Source organism: Lycorma delicatula, chromosome 2 (genome assembly GCF_047948215.1).
Source record: "Lycorma delicatula isolate Av1 chromosome 2, ASM4794821v1, whole genome shotgun sequence".
Taxonomy (NCBI): Eukaryota; Metazoa; Arthropoda; class Insecta; order Hemiptera; family Fulgoridae; genus Lycorma; species Lycorma delicatula.
In genome coordinates, this window is record NC_134456.1 from 121836307 (window position 1) to 121861611 (window position 25305).

The following is a 25305-nucleotide window of genomic DNA, read 5'->3' on the forward strand; positions in this document are numbered from 1 at the left end:
CTAGTAAAGGGAGTTACTTTTATACGGATTTGAATACTAGATTGTGGATACTGGTGTTCTTGTGTTTGGGTTTCAATTAACCACACATCTCAGAATGGTCAAACTGAAACTGTACAAGAGTACACTTCATTTACACTCAATACATATATATCATCCTCTGAAGAAATACCTGAATGGTAATTACTGGAGGTTAAACAGGAAAAAGGAAGGGTAGCCTACACATCTGAAATAAAAAAAGTAAAACAAGCTAAAAATCACCAACCTTTCACAATTATTGTTTTCTCTTACTCTATTACAAAATAATAACAATACAAATGTAGACAAATGTCTGTTTTAAATATTTACATCTAAATCAAAATAAATACTTATACTAATATAATCACACTTAGACAGTGAATTATAAATACATATACCTTTATTTTCATACTTTATAGCAGTAACTGTCTAAATTAAAAATAATAAAAACATGAAATACCAACAGAGAAATTAATTATGATAAAAATTAAAACTGATAAAATTGCAACTTGATTCACAATTCTTAACATCCTGACTGAAGATTCAACAATGTAATAGTTTTGGTAATGCAGAGTGTTGTGTTTATATTTAAACTTAAGCCAACAGCAAACACCTTCTTCAATAATGGTAATGCAAGTTCTGTAAAAACAAAAGAAGCTGAGCTTAATTAACAAATTAAAAACAATCTTCCTTAAACAGCAACAGTAAAAAATAACATTAATTTAACTTAGTTAAATCTGATTATTATTCAGTCCAAGGATTTAATAAATGCATTTCAGGTTATTATTGTTGCAACAGTTGCATTACATGAGATGAACTGATGTCCTCAGTTGAGAAATAAATATCTATGTATAAGCATTATGCTCTACCAATCACTATTTGTCAAAAGGAAAATTAATAATATTTATCAAATTAAACAACTTTTCATCAAAATCAGTTATTGTTTACGCCATTCTAGCATAAAGTTTCCGTTATTTTCTACGAATTCCAAGCTAGGGTGGGTCTCGTTGTCTTATTACAGGAATGTTAAACTTCCCTTTGTTCCGAATTTTTGTGTTTGTCAAATCTACCTGTTTCTATTATTTGTTCTTGTGTTCGACCCTTCCTCCGTCATCCTTAGTGACCGCGTCTATTCTTCTATCGAATTATTTTTGACTACCCCTTTCATACACCCGTTATTTTTTCGTCCCCTTACTAATACATGCACACATCTCTTGTCTTTTACACACACTCTCTCCTGTCCACTACCTGGATCTGGTTTCCCCCTTTTTCTTTCGCCATCTTTTCGGCAGAGTAGATCGAACATCTCACCAGTGCAGTCGCCTATGGCCATACTCTCCTGCAAACTTTGTGGTAACATTCTCATTCAAGCAGAATCTCAAAACTCGTCACTACACATCTGAGGTTCTACGCATCATTCTACCACCAAACCACATCACACCTCTGTATTCCTGATACACCCGTGCGGACTACGCCCAGGATTACATATGTATTCATCTGTACTTGCTTTTACGAGTTCATCTCTTGCTAATATTTGTGTGTGATACAGGCAAGTGCAAATTATTCATTATTATTCATATTAAACGTTTATGTTATCCTTGTTCATGTGTAGCCCATTTTATGGGTTATTAAATGCAAACTATCGTTCTTATCAAATCTACTTTTAATTTAAACACTACTTCATTATTATAAAACTTATGTGCGATATATTTCATATATTATTATTGATAACTATTATTATATTTCGTGTTGTTCATCAAAAGTCCGTGTTCAAACGTCAGTTACTCAGAGCAAATTACCTTTACTTGAAAGGTTTAGTGCAATCAACTCTATCATTTAATCTAATTTAACTTGTTAATCGCCGAGATTAATTCTTATCTATTCATGCACTGAATTCATATTCTCTTAAATTAATCTAAAGAAAATTACTCCGGATATGAAGTTATGTTTTTGTGCTTCTTTGTAACTTAATATACTTTCAAGAAAACTTACTATTAGAATAAATTCTATTTATACTATTATTTATTTTAATGTGATTATATTGTGATTTAACGCCTTCTATACTGAAATTATTGTAAACAACTCTCTTATTTTCCGGCTCTGTTACACTGTGTATTTATAAAGGTTTATTCATGTATTTTTGTATTTAATAGCATTATTCATTTGTTAATTCAGCTGATATATTAAGTAGTATTAAGTCATGCTAATTTCATAATTTCCTGTTATGTTTTAAGATTATAATTATAACATAAATTCATTTGGTACTCTTTCAATAAAGTCCAATTTCTTTTGGCAAATACTAGCTGTGTGTTTTTTGTTAACTTTACCCAACAGTTATCTTGTTACATTATTTTTTCTTTTTTGTTTTTCAACGTTTCATTAAACTGGAGGTTTATTTCCTAACATAGCTAAAATTAGAGATAAACCTCACCATCAATTGCTTAATAAAATATTTGTAACATGTGATGATTACTGGCAGGACTAGTCTAAAAAAACAAGGAGTCAATTCTTAGAACAGTGTAACGGTATTAGCAGGAAGAGACAAAATAGTGATATGTAAAGGTTCTTTCTAAATACATCCTAAAGTTACTGTACTTTTGCCATGAAAGAAAATATTTACTTTCGAACAGCTATGTTTACAAACCAACTGCAGTAAAGAATTGGATTTTTAACATATTAGACCTTGTTTTCTCCACATACTGTTGAAAGTTTCAATCTACTTGAAAAAAGTTGTAAGAATTACAGAAAATAATGCACATAAGGTATCCCTATTCTTCTTTTGTTTTCCAATAATGCAAACATTCCAAATTTTAAATAGTGTGTTTGAATAATTTGATGCAATACTCTTTCATTACTTTATGCTTTCTAATAATATTTTAAGTATAGTGTTTAAGATTATAAAATAAATGTTATTAACACAGAAAAAAATTTTCTTTGTTCAGATATCTAAATTATAGAGTATTATCTATAATTTTTAAAAGCAGCAGTTTTCTTGGTAATGTGCAATTTAATTTCAGAAAGGATTGGTCAACTGTATAGGTCCTTTGCAACTTTCTACCATTAACTATTCACTTAGCTGGGTAAAAAGCAAAAGGTTGTAGTGAATTATTTAGATTTATCGATCTCCAACAATCTATTCGTTTAACTGCTATAACAACCTTGATGCTCTACCTATAGTTTTAAAATCAAATATGAAAAATCAAATGATATTCAGGGATGAATGCCTTGTAAATATATGATCAGTAAAAGGTTTTTTACAATGTACCTCATTTGATTCTTTTTATAATTTACATGAATTTCATAAGTCAAAATAAATTGTCAAATTGCCAAATACTGACATTGTTGATTATGCTACCTTGCTAAGCTGAGACTACATGTACATTAGTTGATTTAGTGATATAGTTATTAACTGATTCAGTGAAACAGTTAATTATGTCTCTTAATGAACTTGAAATAAATCAATCTAATACAATTTCTGAGTAAATTTCAACAAACTGTGGGAACAATAACAAAAACAACAAGTTTTTCATTAAATTATCAAGATAAACTGATGTTCATACATCTTTTTGGGGTAATTTCTTATTTCTTCAAAAGATCACATGTGGACTTCTAAAATCACTACAAATACTGAAACATAAATTTATATAATGAATTCTATTCTTACTTAAATACAGAATTTTGTAGTATGCCAACCAAATATTTAAAAAGGATTTTCTTTTTGCAAAAATGGGCTATTCAGATTTCATTAATATTAAAAAGCACACGTATTTATTTATAAGATATTCTAACAAGAATAATGTAATTGCTATTAAAGGATTATATAACTTTAATTCAATAATTATATTTATAAAATACTTAATATGTGAAAGTATAAAAATGTACAACAGTATCTGACGTTGACGGCGACACGTGTTCACGTTCTAGTCATGTCAGCTTATAATCTTCTGTAATTAAATTGTCGCCGTCCAATTTTGAACGATATCCAAACGCATTGGCTATATCGGCCGACGTTGTAATAAACGATTTATCGCCGAGACATTGGCCCTGAGGTCGGCCGTACGTCTCGTTATTGTACAGTAAATCAAAACTGTATTCTATTTCTATTTCCGTATCTATTTTCCAAATACATACGGACGACTGTATATGCGAGTCGTTCATAGTGTTAATATAAGAATTATTTGGCAACACGCCAACATGCATAGTAGGCGGCAAAAGACCGCCGTTATACTGATACAGGCCGTGCGACATAAAGCCGCCCTGTTCTACGTACGATTCGTACGGAACCTCTATGTTACCGGCATGCGCCGGCCGTACGCTTTGCAATTTAATACCGGTTTTCACACCGGCGTCAAATAAAAGTTCAGAAATACAGAAATTTTTAATCCCGTATCCTAATTTAGTATTATAAGATTTTAGCGGAGGGTAAGGTTTCATAGGTTTAAGTACACATACCTGCGGTCTGTATTCATACAATAACGGTTCCGCTGTAGCGGAATTGGTTATCGGAAAGACCTGCATATCTTTCATAATTTCAGGTAATGTATCGGCCCCTGTTTCATTATAATAATGCTGTACATAGTACTGCTGCAGAGGTATCTGATTGCCAAACGAGCATGGAATTGAAGAATAATCTATGGCCGAGCCGGTGGCTGTACCGCCATACCAATTGGTAACCTCATCGCACGGATTGTGCAGATGTAGGTCTGTGGGTACCATAGGATTGTCGGAAGCGTATGTATACTTACAGTTTACGCCCTGATACTTGTTGCAAAGCCCGTATGCGGCGCCGACTAACATAAATTGTACGCTGTTAGCGTTGCTTAACTGCGCACTGTTTGTAATGAACGGTAGACGAAAGCCTACCGGTTTAACACTGCACTGCACACGTTTCACTTCGGACGTTATAGGCAGGTTGTTGAATTCGGCCGGAGACAGATACCACGGTATGATGTCCACAGGAATGTAGGCGAGCGGCGTGGTCACGTACCCGACGCTCTTGTAGGTAGGCGCTACGGCGGGCTGTTTAGCGGCCGCCGCCCGGCCCTCCGTCCATTGCGTCTTGCCGGAGAGATGTTTAAACTGGTAGCCGCACGTCCACATGAAGCGGTGATGATTGAACCGCAGACGGCCGGTCTTGAAGTTGGAGACCGGCATGTGGATGAAGTCTGTACCTCCGGTCGCAGAGTTGCGGGCCGTGGCGGCAGCGCCATCCATTTTAGCTACCTTTGCAGGAGGTTCGTCAGCCATAGCTGTATCCGCTGTACGACTGCCTGACATTCGTGGATATAATACGCCGGTAACGGATTCCACTCCGTATTTGATTGAAAGACCAGCGGCGCCCACAAGGCTGTGCCAATTCCCAGTCCTAGCGAAATCGCCAGCAAAATCCCCGATCGCAGATCTATCAGCTGCACGTATATGATGATGTTCTGTGGCCGATTCGTATCTACGGTCGTGTTCAAGCGCGATCTGATCATCGATGTCCACCGGGGGCCCGTTATCGATTGGGTTGCCAGGGCCGAGGTAATTGTGACCGGGGAAATTCATACAACAGACTGGTCGACGGTCGAGAAGTGCGGTCTTATATACCGCACACAGCTCACCACCCCACTACCGCATGATCGCGTACTGGATACTTGTCCGGATCTGGGAACCAGATCCCGCCTCACACCTCGCAGACGAACAGCATGTCTGAATGTATCGGAGGTTCCGGAGCACGTTTAGTTACATTACTAGAGGTAAAATTAATTTTCATTAAATATTCAGCAACCTAGAATCTTTGATGATTATTTATTTTTTAAGAGGTTCAATTAAATTACAGTTTAGCAATAAGTGGATGACGATAATAAATTTCATAGTGTTAATAATTATTACTTAATAATTATTTTAATTAATCATATTAATATTTAAGCATATTTAATTAATCATACTTAATAATTATTTTCAGTGAGTGATTAAGAAAAATTTGTCATTATATTTTGCGTGAATCCTCCTCTATGAATCATGAGACCTTGCCGTTGGTGAGGGGGCTTGAGTGCTCAGGGATACAGAGTAGCTGGACCAGAGGTGCAACCATATCGGAGAGGTATCTGTTGAGAGCCAGACTAAAGAATGATTCCTGAAAGAGGGCAGCAGCTCTTTCAGTAGTTGTTAGGGGCGTGAGTCAGAATTATTTAAACGGCCATATCAACATCACTCAGTCCTCTGAGTACTGCACAGCTGAAAGCAATGGAAAACTACAGCTGCTTTTTTCCAAGAAAATGTGGCTCTCTGCATTTTCATATAGCAATGATGGAGGCGCCTTCCTTGGCAAAATATTCCGGAGGTAAACTAGTCTCCTGTTCGGATCTCTGGGTGGGGACTATTAAGGAAGGGGTCACCAGAAAATTAAAAAATAACATTCTACGAGTTGGAGCGTGGAATGTTAGAAGTTTAAAAAAGGTTGGTAGGCTAGAAAATTTAAAAAGGGAAATGGATAAGATAAATGTGGATGTAGTAGGAATTAGTGAGGTTCAGTGGGAAGAGGAAGGCGACTTTTGGTCAGGTGATTTTAGAATAATTAACTCAGCTTCAAATAATGGGAAGGCAGGAGTAGGTATCATAATGAACAAGAAGAAAGGGAAGAGAGTAGAGTATTTTTTAAAACGCATAAACGGATAGAATCATTGTAATAAGGATAAAATCAAAACCTAAACCGACGATTGTTAACGTCTATATGCCTACAAGCGCCCATGATGATGATGAGGTAGAGTGTGTATACAAAGAGATTGATGAAGCAATTAAACACATAAAAGGAGATGAAAATTTAATAATAGTTGGAAATTGGAATGCAGCATTGGAAAAGGCAAGGAAGGAAATATAGTGGGTGAATACGGGCTGGGCAAAAGGAATGAAAGAGGGGACCGACTTATAGAGTTTTGCACGAAGTATAATTTAGTAATTGTCAACACCCAATTTAAAAATCATAATAGAAGAATATATACTTGCAAAAAGCCAGGCGATACTGCAAGGTATCAGATAGATTATATCATGGTTAAGCAAAGATTTAGAAATCAACTCGTTGACTGCAAAACTTACCCTGGAGCAGACATTGATAGCGACCATAATTTGGTGATAATGAAATGTAGATTGGGGTTTAAAAACCCGAAGAAAAGGTGTCAAATGAATCGGTGGAATTTAGAGAAGCTTGAGGAAGAGGAGGTAAAGAAGATTTTTGAGGAGGACATCGCAAGAGGTCTGAGTAAAAAAGATAAGGTAGAAAATGTAGAAGTAGAATGGGAGAATGTTAAAAAGGAAATTCTTAAATCAGCAGAAGCGAACTTAGGCGGAATAAAGAGAACTGGTAGAAAACCTTGGGTTTCAGACGATATATTGCAGCTGATGGATGAACGTAGAAAATATAAGAATGCTATCAGCATGAAAATATAAGGAACTATCAGCAATTAAGAAATGCTATAAACAGGAGGTGCAAACTGGCGAAAGAAGAGTGGATAAAAGAAAGGTGTTCAGAAGTGGAAAGAGAAATGAACATTGGTAAAATAGACGGAGCATACAGGAAAGTTAAGGAAAATTTTGGGGTACATAAATTAAAATCTAATAATGTGTTAAACAAAGATGGTACACCTATATATAATACGAAAGGTAAAGTCGATAGATGGGTGGAATGTATTGAAGAGTTATACGGACGAAATTAATTACAAAATGGTGTTTTAGAGGAAGAAGAGGAAGTTGAGGAGGATGAAATGGGAGAAACAATACTGAGATCTGAATTTAAGAGAGCATTAAAAGATTTAAATGGCAGAAAGGCTCCTGGAACAGACGGAATACCTGTGGAATTACTGCGCAGTGCAGGTAAGGAAGCGATTGATAGATTATACAAACTGGTGTGTAATATTTATGAAAAAGGGGAATTTCCATCAGACTTAAAAAAAAGTGTTATAGTCATGATACCCAAGAAAGCAGGGGCAGATAAATGTGAAGAATACAGAACAATTAGTTTAAATAGTCATGCATCAAAAATCTTAACTTGAATTCTATACAGAAGAATTGAGAGGAGAGTGGAAGAAGTGTTAGGAGAAGACCAATTTGGTTTCAGGAAAAGTATAGGGACAAGGGAAGAATTTTAGGCCTCAGATTAATAGTAGAAGGAAGATTAAAGAAAAACAAACCAACATACTTGGCGTTTATAGACCTAGAAAAGGCATTCAATAACGTAGACTGGAATAAAATGTTTAGCATTTTATTTTATTTTAACAGTAATAATTGAAGAACATAAGAAAGAAGCCGTAATAAGAAAGGGAGCCCGACAAGGATGTTCCCTATCTCCGTTACTTTTTAATCTTTACATGGAACTAGCAGTTAATGATGTTAAAGAACAATTTAGATTCGGAGTAACAGTACACGGTGAAAAGATAAAGATGCTACGATTTGCTGATGATATAGTAATTCTAGCCAAGAATAAAAAGGATTTAGAAGAAACAATGAACGGCATAGATGAAGTCCTACGCAAGAACTATCGCATGAAAATAAACAAGAACAAAACAAAAGTAATGAAATGTAGTAGAAATAACAAAGATGGACCACTGAATGTGAAAATAGGAGGAGAAAAGATTATGGAGGTAGAAGAATTTTGTTATTTGGGAAGTAGAATTACTAAAGATGGGCGAAGCACAAGCGAAACGAGCCTTCAGTAAGAAATATAATTTGTTTACATCAAAAATTAATTTAAATGTCAGAAAAAGATTTTTGAAAGTATATGTTTGGAGTGTCGCTTTATATGGAAGTGAAACTTGCACAATCGGAGTATCTGAGAAGAAAAGATTAGAAGCTTTTGAAATGTGGTGCTATAGGAGAATGTTAAAAATCAGATGGGTGGATAAAGTGACAAATGAAGAGGTATTGCGGCAAATAGATGAAGAAAGAAGCATTTGGAAAAATATAGTTAAAAGAAGAGACAGACTTATAGGCCACATACTAAGGGATCCTGGAATAGTCGCTTTAATATTGGTAGGACAGGTAGAAGAAAAAAATTGTGTAGGCAGGCCACGTTTGGAATATGTGAAACAAATTGTTAGGGATGTAGGATGTAGAGGGTATACTGAAATGAAACGACTAGCACTAGATAGGGAATCTTGGAGAGCTGCATCAAACCAGTCAAATGACTGAAGACAAAAAAAAAAATTTGCGTGAATTGTAAATTTTTGATATTTTGTTTTATCAATAATGACTGATGCTGAAATGAAAGAAATTTTTTATGTCAATGCATCACAACCATTTTTGAATTTATCAGTATCATTTAATGAATGTACTGTTAGTTTACAAATGCATGTTTGATGACGATTAATAATTGTTTTAAAAATACATTACTATTATTAAAAAAAAATCAATAATATTGACTCTTTTATCCATCAATTTTCATTCCTTCAACACCGAACATTTTCCTTATTTGCCCATAAATTTGCAAGTTGAACTTCTCCTTCTTTTAAAAGTGATCTTACTTTGGATTTTACAACTAGTAGGATTCATTCATGAAACTTGGCTCAGGCTATTTAATAACTAAGGGAAATATGCAAGTATAAAGTTTAACCTGTTGATGCCAGCCGACTTTGGTATTTTGTACGGACTCAACTTTTGTGTTATGCCGCCAACCTCCGCAAGAAATACAGTCTAATGCATGATGTACTTTGCACTGCCCACATGTCCTCAAGGTTGAAGTAAGAGAGAAACTGATTGTGTAGCATTACAGCTGACGTAATGGACTTCGGTTTCATATGTCAGTAACCCCATTAACATCATTTTTATTTACAGTATTACATCATTATTGTTAACATAAACTAAGATGTAAAATCCCAGAGACCATCATTATATATTATTCTTTCCTTGTTAATCTTCTATGTAATTTTCTGTGCATAAATGTGAAAATTTTGTAAAAATTAAACTTTTTTTGACTGTATTATAGAAGTTTTAACAAAGATGTGCATTTTGTACTGAAAGTATTTAAATCTCCTCTGTTTGTGAACTGTGGTCAGGACATTTAAATCCTCCGGCACTAAAGGGTTAATAATGGTAGGAGGTCGTCTGTTTAAATACTGTGTGAAAAAAAAATGCCCATATACAATTACGCATAATTTGATTTTTTCCAATCTGCACCACTCTAAATATCAATCTAAATCTACAAATTTTACAGTAGGTCAAGCCTAGATAGAGAAGATTATACCTTTTATTGTTCTTTACCATAATTATGCACAGATATTATTTACAACCTTCTTCTTGTGGCTTAAAAAGTAGCAATCATGCAAGATTTTTATATAAAGGTTCTATAAATATAGTAATAGCCGTATGTAAATCCTAAAGTAAACTTTATGGAAAGCCAAAAATGTTACATCAGCTAAAGGAGGGAAAAGGATCATGGCAGAATACAATATGAAGGTTGAACTAGAGTGCTAGGAATGTCTAGTATACTAAAAAAATAAAAAAAGTTTTCAAAGAAATATCTAATTTCTTCAGTATGAGGTTTTTCTACATTTGCCATGCAGGTTCTGGAAATATTTCATTAAGGATCCTAAGCTTCTGTAAATTAGTTTACCAGAAAGAAAGCAGAGAAGATCTATCCATTAGACACTGGTAAAATTATCCTACACTAATTTTTTTAAACATATGACTTAATACAAACCTTGAGAGCAAACTGCCATTTCAGGTAATCGATCAAGAGCTGTTGAAATAACCTCCGTGTGAGGAGAATCTAAACAAGATAGATAAGCCGGCAATGCATAACGAGCTGCATGAGGAGCATAACGTAAATAACGTGCTAATAAACCATGTGCTAATCCTCGCACAGCTGAACTTCTTGAAGCCAGTAATCGGCACAGTGATCCTAAGGCTGGTTCCAATATAGCAGGACGACGAACAGATTGGGTATCAAGATCTTGAAGCGCAGACAGTGCATCTTTAAACAAAAACACTCCATTTCTTTAAAATCCTTTAATAATAGAATTAGCATTTTTCAACACAACTTTAAAATTAAGTTCTTAAAATTTTATATTACAACAAAGTATTTTTATATTCTCTTAAGATGCAACACATACTTAAATTATACTATAAATAAAAAAATACAAATAATAATTAAATTAAATTAAGAAACAAACAAAATATTTAAATTTATTTGTTGATGTGCTAAAAAAAGAGTAGCCATTGTTATTTTATGCCTGAAAATGATCTCTTTTTTGTTCAACAATACTTTTTTTTTACACTACTTTTAGTGTTAAAAAAATTAGAAATGCAAGTGAACTATGATAAAGTAATATTCAACACTTTGGATGTGTCTCTACTCTTGGATGAGATGTTTCTCCTTATCATTATTTTATTTTAAATTTGTTTTTTTATTATATTTAACAGTTTTTTTTTTTAACTGAAATGCTAGCGCGTTCATTTTTTGCCTCCTTTTCAATGTTTAATATTTTTGACAACTACAGTTCAAAGTAATAATTTTATTACTTTTAAATATAAAAGTAAATAAATTCTACAAGTGATGCATGTGTATATGTAGAGGCCTTATAGGAATATCTTTTTTATATTTATTTTGGTAGTCCAATAAAATTTAAGTAACTTTAGGATTATTATTTCTAAATTTAGATTCCATTTTGTTATCTAATATTTTATAACCAAAGAAAATATGTTACACGATTACAAATTAAATTAACTAAAATGAATATAATTTAAATGGTTTTTGGTTTCATATGGAGAAAAAGTAAATTTAATTAGTTTTTTATGTAGTTGTTAAATATGTGACAGCACAAATATAAATTTGAAAAAATATTTTTTTTTATGCACGACAATATTTTTCACAGGATAAAAACAAATTTTGAAATTTATAAAAAAATATGAAAAATAATTATTTTATTTTAGGTAACTGAAATTCAAACAAATCAGTCAGGAGTACAATCCTTTAAAACTTCATGCAGTCTTTTAATAATAATAATACTTCTGTTGAATCAAAAATAAAGTTTAACTTACCTTCTCCCTGTAAAAGACTGGCAATGTCATACTGAGGTGTTACATTCTGTTGACTTGGAGGCATGGCCACAACAACTTCACCACTTCCTTGGACACCAGACATCATTATACACAAACTACCAAGGTTTGCATGTTGTGACTGAAGTTCACTGAAAATAAAGTAATAGAGGAGAGATTATAAAAAGTAATTTTCTGTGAAGATGAAAAACAAAGGCATATTTAATTTCTGTTAACCACTGCAGGTTGTAATAATGGAATACATAACAAGTAAACCTACAATACATATATAAACATTTAAAATATATAGATATTGATAAAATTTATTAAATTAAAATACCTAAAAATTCAATACATCAATTTATGAAGATTGTAAAATGTACAATCAATTTTAAATTACTATAAAAAACTATAGAATAAATTCTACATAAGATACATTTACCATAGTACTTCATAATTATAAGTAAATAAAAATATTACTTTTTGTTTATAAACTGCAATATAATAATTACAAGCACATAATAAATAACTTGAAGTAGTTTCAGAGATAAAGATCTCAAAGTAGTGCCTTGATACCTGTCTTAGAAGAGAAGAAACATATAATTACGAGAAAGAAATGTTGGTCTTATGAGAGAAATACAAAAATTTTCTCCCTTTATGGCGTTAAAAAAAATTATACAATGCAAGTCAGTGGTACACTAGAATATGGACAGTCAGAAGGAGTACTCACCATGAGAAACATATTCATGAAATTGAGATTGGTCTAAATAATTTTTTAAGGTATCTGTACTTTAAAAACTTTTGTCTACCTTTGTCCTCTGGGCTATTCAACAAAGTGGTTGAGGAATATATTCTCCATCGATTTGTTGTGATTAGGAGGGAGGTCTTTTACTTGATAATAATTTTTAAGATTTTTAATAATTTGATCAACGTTCCTGCAGTATTTAGTCAAATAAATTTCAAGGTCTTTATAGTAAATTTTGTACTAATTTGTTTTTTAAGTCTCACATTAAGGGCAGTGTATTTCAATAATTCCTTTTTTACGTGTATGTTATGCATGTCTGATAAAATAATTGAAGATTTAGATCCATTTTTAAATGAAGGTTAAGTGTTCACAACATATAGTGTGGATCAGGCAGATTGATTTTCAAATTTTATCTTTTTGCTTTGTTTGTAAATGTAACTCTTTTTGAAGTTTCTGTAAGCCCCTATAGATATGCACACAAATAAATAAAATTATAAGCAATATATGATGTTAATCCTTAATGAAATTTTACATGTTCATATGTCATGGCAGTTTCATGGTATATTCATCATTTACAAATTTAAAGAAAAAACTATCATGATAAGCTTATAGGAAAGAATCACAATACTTATAGGCTAAATACAACCTAACACCATATGTCTGTATTTTTTTAAATTATAGATTTGTAAGAATAAATTATGAAATTTATTCAATTAATAATTTCTTTTTAAGCTAAAAACTGCCTGAAATGAACAAGGAAAACTGTGGTAAAAACTTGATCAAAACTACATTATAATAAACAGAATAATAACTAGAAGGAGAAGTGAGTAAAGTCCATACTAATAAAAAGCAATAATAAACAGAAATACCCAAAAAAAATTTTTACAAGTATGTGAAAATTATAAATAAATATGATACAAATAAAATAAATTTTAAAAGCATTAATTGAAAAATAGAAAAATGAGTATATAATAAAAAAATTGAAAAATGAGTATATATTATTTGTAATATTAAACAAGAATAAAGAAAATCTAAACAAACTTTTACTATGATTATTATTGAAAAATTCATCAACTGAGTAATATTGCAATGTAAGAACAATGAGATATTTTCTTGTAAACCTAAATATTAGGTTGTGTTACAAAAATATCCTGTTGTCTTTTTTCATCAAAATTTACACTATTTTAAGAATAAATAACAAATTTTTTGTAAAGGTACCCCTCATTACATTCATAAAAAATAAATGCATAGAAATTAAAAATGTTTATTTACTGGTTGTATATTTAATGATTAGTATTTACAGTTGCCAAACATCTCTCTGGTATACCAATTCTGAATCCTATCTGATTTTTTATGAGCTCCAAGATGTAATTTATATTACAGAATTTGTGGACACAATCTTTTTCTTAAGCAGTCAATTAGCAGACTAGATGGTCACAGTAGTTGCCTTCCATGTTTCTCTTTTCATTATCAGTCACTTTAATTCATAAGGGAGACATATTAAATCAGCTATTACCTAGTATATATTCCCTTTTCTTGGCCTACCTCTAAAATTGTAACTATTCCTCCAAAGGTCATTGGGGAAACCTGTCATCATGTGTCATTTACTTTTCACACATAATACATAAAATTTATAAAGATTAACAATTATATACTTTCATACAATGTAAATATCTCCACAGAGCTGCCCTTTTCCCTTATCTTTTTTAATTCCTCTTTATCTATTGTTATTTTATCCAGAAAATATTTAAGAATTACCTGTATCACCACAGCTCAAATGTGTTTGGTCTTTTGCAATAAATCTGATCATTACATAGGATTTTATAATTTATAATGACTCCCAAAAATTTCAAACTACAGAAATACTTCTATTATCTTTAAGAGAAGAGAATATTCCTACAATAGCAATTATCAAATGAATACATATCTGAGTAAAACATTAGTTTTAGCTCTGACTGAGAAAATTACAATTAAATGGATGTACAAATAGAAATTTCAACCATCTATTAAAAAATGGTGTCAGATGCATCAGATGAATTAAGTGGCTGATGTAAATGATACTTTAAAAAAAATTTAATATATAAAATCTAAATTCAAAATAATATAGCATACAAGAGAAGTAAGGCTATAAATAAAATAAATGACAATATAAAATATAATTGATTAAATCAATGAAGGAAAACATTGTATGTTACAATAAAAATCATTGCTGTTCAATTAACAAGTTACATGAGAATCCTAACTCTGCCTAGTTTTAATCAATAAATTATACAAATTTATTTCTATATGGCTTATTAAAATTTTAATAAATAATTAAGTTACCTTATAAGACTGGACTGGTTCTGAAGATAAGTTAATGCACGATTTGCATCAAAACTTATGTAGTTCTGTAACAGGACAACCATCCTGTTCAACAGCTGAGTAACCTCTTTGACATGTCCATGAATCTAAAAAATTAATTAATAAATAGAATCTAACTTAAAAAATAAAGTAATACAGAAAGTAAGGTCTATGCTATTGAAATAAAATTTTACTTTATTAAAACACCTGATTAAATTCTGAAAAATTGTAACAAAATTTACCAAGTACAAAAATTGTGGAAATTGATTTATTTTCAAATGGCAATCAAGTGCATTTTTTCAGATCTTTTGCTTTTAACTTTATCTCAAAAAAGTATAAGATAAACCAACATGTCCAACTTTTTCCCTGAAGAACTAGATAATTTGATGTAGTCATGTCATTTTAAAATACAAATCATTTATAAAAATGGTTGTTATTAAAAATATCAATTTATACATTGGGTAACTAATGAATAAAAACATAATTAGCATGTTCAGTGCAGTGAGAAAATAAGTGTATTCACTAATCCTGAGCCACTTGTCCATAACGAGAAACCCACTTCGATGAACTATCCCTTGTCACAGTTTACGTCTACTATAATTTTTAATTTATATACTAGTTTATTTTATGTTTGTTTAAAGCAAAATGTTTATTATGAAAACAATAAATACAGCAAAATAAAAAAAAAATTAATACTAGACTTGTCTTCTATTTATACCTGACCTCTTTTCATTTTGTAATTATTTTTTTTCAATTCATCATCTTATCGGCATGATCAAAGTAATAATTATATATATAATTATTATTTTTTTTTTTTATATAATATAAACAAAAATGAACTTTAAATAATCAAAAGAAATAAGAAAACTGTGAGGAAGAAATGAACATTTTGAAAAATAAAAGTTAAAAATTACTGGGGTGAGACATCACACACTACTTTAATAGCATTCAAAAAACCTTTCCAAATGACGGGGGAACATAAAGTAACCAGCCGCCTGAGTAACTGGCGGCTATATAATATTGCAGTTTAATCACAGTGATGAGCGAGTTTAAATGTGTTCTTATATGTAGAGTCTATCATTAATTGAACGTACATAGTGTGTTGAACTCTGAAAATCAGAGTTCTTCTGAGTGCAACATAAATATACCAGCCGCCTGAGCTTGAATAATAGCAATATAAAATATCATAAACATTTAACACTCATCAATCCCTTGGGAGAATTCAATATGATGTATTAACAAGTAATTAGCTCTCACTACAATAAATTGTTAATAGTAAATATGGCTCAACTTGGCTTTTTTTAATCACATACAAATCACTTTTTTAAATTAAACATACGGATACCATATTTTAAGTATGTTTTTAATATAATATTGTAGTTAAATAATATCCAGTATTTTATAAACTTTCAAGTTTGCTGACAATCATATTAAAAAGAAAGAAAAAAGTAGAATGAATAAATACAATAGTTTTATACAGTTTAAAATTTTTAATAAAAAAATTATAAGAATCAAACAAAACCCTTCATAAGACCAGCTGATTTATTTAAATGCTGAATGAAAGAATATCATCAGCTGAAAATTAGAAATTTACAGGTATATTTATATTTAGGCCGAGGTGTTTCACAGACTTTTTGAAGAAAAATACAGTATTACTTTTGGTCGCATGGAGGAAATGGGAAGTGGAATTGAACTTTCTTTACATTTTGAGATATGAGGATTATGAAAATACCACTCATGTATAAAATCTTATGGCTTGAAAACTACAGAATCAATTTCATTGAAATTTAGGTAAGCTGTAGTAGAGTATCTGAAGTTGTGCATGTGATAATTTGATGAATATTGGTTGAGTTGTTCTTCAGTTATGCCCAATTTAAGGTCAACAAAAGACCTTAGTTTGTGTATTTTTCATATGCGCTTGTGCAGTTAATCACAGAAATGAACGAGTTTAAATGTGTTCTTGTGTGTAGAGTCTATCATTAATTGAATGTATGTAGTGTGTTGAACTCTGAAAATCAGAGTTCTTCTGAGTGCAAAATAGTGAGGGCATTATGAATTCCTATGGTTGTAAAAAATAACAGCTGACAGCCCGAAAACAAAAGTTGCTGAACTTCATTGCCACCTTGTGAAATGTTGCTATTAATAATTTATGCTAACTACATACTTATTCTTTATTTTAATACTTTCTTTTAATTACATCAGCGTTGTATTATGTTTTTTATTATCATTAAATAGAGTAATGCAACTTTTTTATTTTTATAGGAAGTAGTTGTATTTTTGATAAGAGCAGTTGCCTTAAGAATTTAATATTTAATGTTTAAATAATTTAAGAATAATAGTAAAGAATATTTTAATAAGTGTAGATTAATATAATAATTATTATATGAGGGCCATTCAAATATAAACTGGAATTTTACTGCGCAGACTGAGGAAGAGCAGTGAATGTGGTGGGGAGCTGTGAGTAGTTAGTTGGATATGTATGTAGGGAAGCAACTGGCTAGCCATGCCCGTAGGTCATGTTTCCATATCAGCAGAAGAATGAGCAGGAGGTGCCATCATCTGTTACAACGAACTATAATCCGATTTCTTGCCAACAAAAGTGTTAAATCCTTTTTTGGCAAGGACTGGTAACCCCGTTAAATCAGGGTTATCAATGTCATCCATGAACCAGTCAGTGTTAGTGGAGAACCTTCGGCTGTTTGTGAACCCACCGGGTTGGTCTAGTCGTTAACGCGTCTTCCCAAATCAGCTGATTTGGAAGTCGAGAGTTACAGCGTTCAAGTCCTAGTAAAGCCAGTTATTTTTACTAGGATTTGAATACTAGATCGTGGATACCGGTGTTCTTTAGTGGTTGGGTTTCAATTAACCACACATCTCAGGAATGGTCGAACTGAGAATGTACAAGACTACACTTCATTTACACTCATACATATCATCCTCTGAAGAATTATCTAAACAGTAGTTACCGGAGGCTAAACAGGAAAAAGAAAAAGAAAGGCTGTTTGTGACCTTGTGGAAGGTGACCGCTGCGTAACCACTGCTGAAATTGCATTATAGGTGGGCATAAGTGCTGGGTGTGCATACAATATTGTCAGACACTCTTGGATACAGCAAGATGTCAGCAAGTACAAAGTGGTGAAAAGGTGAGAAGGGGCACCAATTAAGGCCAAGAAATGCTTTTTAGCTGGAAAAATTCTGGTAACTGTGTTTTGGGACTCAAAAAACATGATAAGTTGTTGGATGACGCCAGGGCCGCAACACCGCTAACTGATTCACAATGTCTTCCTTCTTCACGATAATGCACAGCTACATAAAGCAGCTCAGACTTGCGATGACTTGTTAAATCTATTGGTCACCTCTTGAACCCCTACCATACAATCCAGACTTGTCACCATATGATTTTCACATGTTTGGTTTGCTGAAAGAAGGTTTAGAAAGGGAAAGACTTGAAGATAATGCTGCAGTCGAGCAGAGCATTATGTGTGCAATTGGTGGTTGGGGTAGCCATCATATATGTTTTTGATGAGGGGATCATGAAGCTGAAAAATATTTATTTATTTGTAATTTTATCTATAATTAATAAAGCTATGTAAACAAATTCTGGTTTATATTTGAATGACCCTTGTAATAAACCAACTGAAATATGAAGTCTGTTCAAAAAAATAACTGCATCTTTTTTTTTATTTACAGCATTACTCAATGTATTTCAAAGTTCTTTCATCACACGAAGTCATTCTTGTTTTACATACTTTTTTCAATCCATTCTACTTCAAGAACCAGCTTTGAAATGAACATTTTTAATGGTAATCTTAATATTACAAAAAAGTCAGCAGAGGTTTAGATAAGTGAGTGTCATAGGTAAAGGATGACACTGAGAAAGTTTTTTGTACAGAACTTGTGAATTAGCAGTGATGTGTGGGCTGGTGATTTGACGTGGTGAGGAACCATGAGTTGCCATGCAAAGTTCACGTTTCTTTTTCCTCACATTTTCGTGGAGAAGTCTAATGTTTGTAGATAATAATTATGGTTGACTCTCTGCTTTGTAGGTAGAAACTCATAATGAACAATATCTTTGATATCAAAAAGACTGTCAACATCACCTTTATGTTTGAACAACTTTTCCCTTTTGGATGTGTTTTCAGTTTCTATGATGATTTTTCAATGCATTATGAGCACAGAGTTTGTTTTCACATACCAGTGTCTTATCATTGGTTATGATTGTTCATAAGGTTTTATCATAATTTGCATAATTCAAAAGTTCCTGACAGATTGCTTCATGATTGTCTTTCAGTTTTTATGTCAAAACTTTTAGAATGAACTTGGCGATGGTACATTCATAATTTTTTGGTAAGGATTTCAAAACATGAACCCACTGAAATCCCAGTTTCTTCTGCTATCTCATGTACTATTAAACACTGATTTAATCTCATCAAACTGTTCACTAGGGCAATGTGGGACAAGTCCATTGTTGTCAATGATCCTCCTCCTGAATGACCATTATCTTTAGCAGATTCTCTACTATTTTTAAAATATCTTAACCTATTCATAATAATAAGTGAGACTCCTTTTGAATCATTTTGTATGTTTTGGTACAATTTTTGCCAAGCTTAATGTAATACAAAATTTCACTCCAATTGTTTGCATGTGTAAGTCAATCACTGCAAAATTTAATCATCGTAGACAGTGTAGTCAGCGGTGGAAGATTTGTTGGTTTGTTTTTAGGCTTTGGAGTAATGCCAACCACAAGTCTCAAAATATCTATATAAGCACAAAAGAAAAAAAAATTAGATTATTGAACAGACCCTGTAAAATGTTACCTTGAATAATGAGAAATATGAATTTAATATATTGTGGAATGATTCTGTATATTCTTCTTTAAAGAGATGAGGTTGTAGAAGTTCAAGAAGACCCAAAACATGTTGGAAGAGAGCAAGATGACTACGTGATCTAAAAACTCCAAATTCCAAATGAACACGACCATGTAATGATGCTCCTAACATTTTCAACTGCCTGTTAAAAATTACAAGACAAAGATAAAAAAAAATTTTAATCAAACTTAAAAAAAATTATTTGCTCCATGATTATTTTCAAAGTTTTGCTAAAAAAGGATATTCCCTCGGACTTTATTTTTTTTATGTCAATTTTTTTTGTCAAATTAATTAAGGAAAACTTCTTAAATGTTATCAGTATGCAATTCTGAGGTATAAACAATTTTTCTGATACACTTGTGAACAACGGTTGTAAACATTGTCTAAAAACTTTATACCAGAAATTATATCAACATATTGTACAGTTCAATTATGTACTAAAAGAAATAATAAACCAAAATGTCAAGTATTGCTTCCTGCACTATTCAAAGTTACTTGTGATGTAAAAATGTATTTAATAAACATTTGCAGTAATTTATTAAACAAACTAGCCAATTAAACTACACTATATCTGTTGGTAATCAAATAAAGGAATATGTTTTTTTTTTGTGCAATAAAACCAACAATATAAACAAAAATAATTTAACTTCTGAGCTTTCTCTCCAATTAGCACTACACTAACATTTTTGTAGAAAAATAAACTATCCCACGTAGAAAAGATGAGCATGAGAAAAATAAAACGAACACAAACATACATAGAGCAAAAACAACTTAAAATATAAGAAAAATTTGACATCTGGATATAATATTACAAGAATGATTAGCTGAAACTACTGACAAAAATATGCAATGCAATGGACTAGCTGAGTCATTTGTTTGCAATCTTCGCATGCAATAATTTTGGTAAATCAAACACAAAAAACGACTTTTTAAAAATATGACTTAAAACATGGTGGTAAAGACAATATGCAGAAGAATGTTACGAAAAAATATTTACTGAAAACAACAGTAATAATATTATGAATTGTAGAAAAAAATATAGAACTCCATCAAAATTTAAAGGAAAGGAATAAAGTAACTGCATTTATTGGATCAAATTTGATATAAAGTTTTAAAATTTCAAACAATGGATATGATACTAGTTTAATTAATAATATTTATTAAAAAAAAAAATAAGTAACAAAATAACTACTTTAAAATCAACCCATAATAAGACAAAAGAATGAAAAAATATGCATAAAGTATTTATACACTAATAATATAATTGAAAATATTACTAAAACTTACAGTAAATAAATATTTAAACCAGCATACAAACCTAATAAACTCATAAAAAATAAATTTATAAGAAATTCATAAAATTAAATGTAATGATTGTGATTGTGTTTATATAGAGAAAAAAAAACAGATCCTTTAAAACTGGATCTCTTGAACATTATAGAAATTACTAAAACAATAAATTGGGTTTATCTAATTTAGCAGACCATCTAATAAACAATAAACATTCTATTTCTGATATTAACACAAATTTAGAAATATTAAAATTAATAAATATAAAAAGAAATTAAATATATTAGAAAAATATTACATTATTATTATCTTTTATGACTGCATAGAATCACTTTATTGACTGTACTGTTCTAGCTGTTTCAGAAGTCTTGAATCTTGCATCCTCATGATACATCCTAAGAATCCTAGTCTCCTCTTACGCTTGGTATTTGTGATGGATTCTAACTCTTTGTACATGACTTTGTTGGGCACAATCCACCACTGCCCATCTTTCTAGTACTTTTTATTGATGCAGGTTCTTCCAGTTCTTCTTTTGATATTTCTGGAGTCTGTCTTTAATTGTTCATTTTTGATCTTTCGTGGAAGAAAGTTTCTGCTGTATAAGTGGTTTTATAACTGTGTTGTATCTTATTTTTGCATTTATTGATAGGTATTTTTTATTGTTAAGTGTACATATTAAGTTTGGAGCTTTACCTAGTTTCTTTCTTCTTATTTAAATTGAGGTTTTTTCATTTAGTTTGTTTGTTATTATTTCTCCGAGATATTTAAATTGGGTTACTATTTTGATTTTATTACCACATATGTTTACTTCTTTTAAATCATGTTGGTTTTTGGCGCATAATTTATGTCTTTTAATGATATCTTGAGGCCAATTTTATTTGCAGTGTTTTGAATTTCTAATATCTGTGATTTAGCTTCCTTCATTAGTTTGCTAGCAGTGCCAAATTGTCAGCAAAACAAAGACAGTTTGTTTTGGGGGCATTATTTGAGCCACTCCCTCATTCTATTTCTAGAGTGGAGTTGAATAATGGTGGTGAGAGCCCATCGCCTTGGCACAGACCTGTTTTAATATCAAACGGTTCAAAGAGCTTGCCTCTGAATTTTACCTTCAACTTAGTGTTTGTGAGGGTCAGTTTTATCATGTTCATTAATTTGGTACGTAGTCCGAGGTGTCTTAGAATAATAGGGACTTTCTGTGGATACAGTCATAGAGTTTCTTGAAATTTACAAATGTTATCACCATGTCTCTGTTTCTTTCCAAACAGAAAATTTGTTATAAATAATAACAACATTGTTAATATATAATACTGTTGTATTATAATAATATTGTTAATTAATAATACTGTTAAGAATATTTGTAAACAATAATATTTCTTTCAAAAATATTAAGTGTATAAATACAAACAAAATTTCAATTTGATAAACCATCAGACAGTGTTTGAGGGAGGCAGTCTTATAAAAACCGCCTCCTGGTATATAACTTACTCATGTAAATTAATATACAAAATTCTTCTTTTTTTTTAGTATTTTTATTAAATTTTTTTTTATTATGCAATAACAGAATTATTTAATCATGACTGAGGATGCAGGATCCTGCGAAAGTACTTTCATGAAAAGTTATAGTAAGATATGTCTATCTCAATATTCTATCCTAGGTGGTTTATTAATAGGATTTAAACATAATTTATCAATGTAGAGGAATAAAATGAATCTCAAAAAGATTAATTTCGGTAAATTAATATATTAGTATATACATTTTCTTTAAAGGAAAGAGGGAATGTCTTTAAGGTCAGAGATTTGGTGAAGGAAAAATCCTGATATAAATTATGAAGAAGATACTGAAGAGGTATATGAGATTATTGATGGTATAATAGAACTGGAAAAGAACAGCTGTAAAATTCTAATGGAAGTCTGGATTCTACAATCAGAGAAGGTGAAGAGGGAAGTGTAAGTATAAGAGAAAAATTATTTTTTACCAACACTTGGTTCAAAAACTATAAAAGGAGAAGATATAGATGGGTATCCCCTGTATCCAAAGCTTTCTATAAAATAAAACAAATGTTAATAGGTAAAAGATATAGGAATGTTGTTAAGAAAGCCAATATAATACTAAATGCAGATATCAATAGTAATCATGAGCTACTTATAATGGAAGTAAAAATATCTTTAAAGAAGGTAGAGAAAATGAAAATAGTTAAGAAATGGAAATTAGAAAAGTTAAAGAAATTGGATGAGTAAACTAGCTAAAGAAAGCACAAAAGGAAAATGAGAACAATGATGAGACCTGGCTGATAATAAAAAAAATTTCGTAGTAAAAATAGCCGAGGAAGGAGTAGGCTAATATGAGGGAAAAAAGCCAAGAAACTTTGAGTAACAACAGAAATGTTAATGCAACTGGAAAAAAGAAGAGTGTACATGAATAAGATGAAAAAATGTAAGAGATGTATTGCAAATTAAACAATTAGTTAAGGAGAAAAACAAAGATAGGGAAAGGTTGGAGAAAGATATTTAGAGAGGAAGAGGAATGAGTTCATGTTTCATAGTATTAGAAAAGGCATTTGACAGAGTAAAATAGAAGAAAATAATGGATATCCTTAAATTCAAATAAGTAGAATGAAAAGAAGGAAGGTTAATTAAAATTTTCCATGAGGCAAACAGCAGCAATGACAGTAAGTAAGATTATGACTGACGGGTGGGTCTAGTTCAAAGTGTTAGACAAGAATGGTAAACAGTGTAACATTTGCATTGGATTTGAAGGAAAATACTAAAAGAAAGAGAAGCTTTCATAGGAAGATGAAATTACTCTGTTGTAAAAGTCAGGACTTATGAGTTAAGAAAGAGGCTAACCAAATCCTATGTATGGAAATGGTCTTGTATGGAAATGAAGCATGGAACAGTGAGAGGGACTAGGTTGACTTTTGAAATCCTGATATGGAGAGGGAAGGAGAAAGAAAGATGGATAGATAAAGTGAGGAATGAGGAAGAAATGAACAGGACTAAAGAAGAAATAGCACTTATGTCGGAAGTACACAAAAAAAAGGAAACTGGTTAGGACATTGATTATGGGAAGTATAATCTTGACAACTGCATTGGAAAGCTCAGTAGAAGGAGAAAGGAAGCATAGAAGAAGAGGTTCTCCTTCTTAATAGAAGAAGGAAACTTCTTAATAGAAGAGGGAAAGATAGGAAACTTCAAGAGGATGAAGGCTGGGGTCAAAAATGAATGGATGCAGCAGTGATGTAAGGGACCTGCTGCCAAGCAGAACACCAGATTATAATTATATATTTATAATATACATACAGCTTTTTAATTTTAATATATCACACAAAATGTTTAAAATCTGATTACAAGCAAAAACAAATTCCATCCAGCATCAATGTGAAAAAAATCCTACAAATTTAAAAAAAGATACCTTAGAACAAGCAATGGATGAGTATCAGCCATTTTACGAGCTGCCAGTTCAAGTTCTTGAGATCGTCTTGCCCAATCTTTTGCATGGGGAGTTGCAGCTAGAGCTGTTAATACTGTATGAGATATTCTGTCCAGTACGCTGTTTACACTCACTATAAGCAAATATAAAACAAATTATGATACTTTCAATTTTTAAACATTATAGGCAAAACATGTTTTGTCTATAATTTGAAGACTAAGAGAAACTTTCAGAGAAAAAAAATTAGAATAAGTGAATTCATCCCTTCACACATTATAATTCTGTGGTATCATCTGTACAAAATAATAGCAATAACTTCTTACAAATATATCTCATATAAACATCAAAATCATTAAATACAGTTAGGAGAGGCAAAAGAAGCGCTTTTGACAAATTAATTCTTTACTGCCAAATTATTTCACATTATCTTGTTTTTAAATAAACTCTGAAATTACAACAATTTCAGAGCAGTAACATTTCATAGGTTATGGAAGAGCATTTATCCTTGTAATGTATTCACAGGATGTAGCAAACAGTGACACACCACTAACTGAAGATACTTGTGACATGTTGGGTATAAGTAATTTACTGGCAAACTACTATTTATA

General features: G+C 31.3%; 1 protein-coding gene across 1 annotated transcript in view; it reads right to left on the bottom strand.

Annotated features, from left to right (window-relative positions):
• Nucleotides 1–248: 248 nt before the first annotated feature.
• The window catches only part of IntS1 (integrator complex subunit 1), a 111290-nt gene continuing 86233 nt past the window's right edge, over nucleotides 249–25305 (bottom strand). Inside the window, exons 27-32 of the mRNA XM_075356183.1 lie at nucleotides 24680–24830; nucleotides 19927–20119; nucleotides 15092–15216; nucleotides 12028–12176; nucleotides 10688–10960; nucleotides 249–654 (exon numbers count right to left, since the gene is read on the bottom strand). Of these exons, the coding sequence (XP_075212298.1) occupies nucleotides 539–654; nucleotides 10688–10960; nucleotides 12028–12176; nucleotides 15092–15216; nucleotides 19927–20119; nucleotides 24680–24830 (1007 nt within the window). The 3' untranslated portion in view covers nucleotides 249–538. The remainder of the gene's footprint in view (nucleotides 655–10687; nucleotides 10961–12027; nucleotides 12177–15091; nucleotides 15217–19926; nucleotides 20120–24679; nucleotides 24831–25305) is intronic.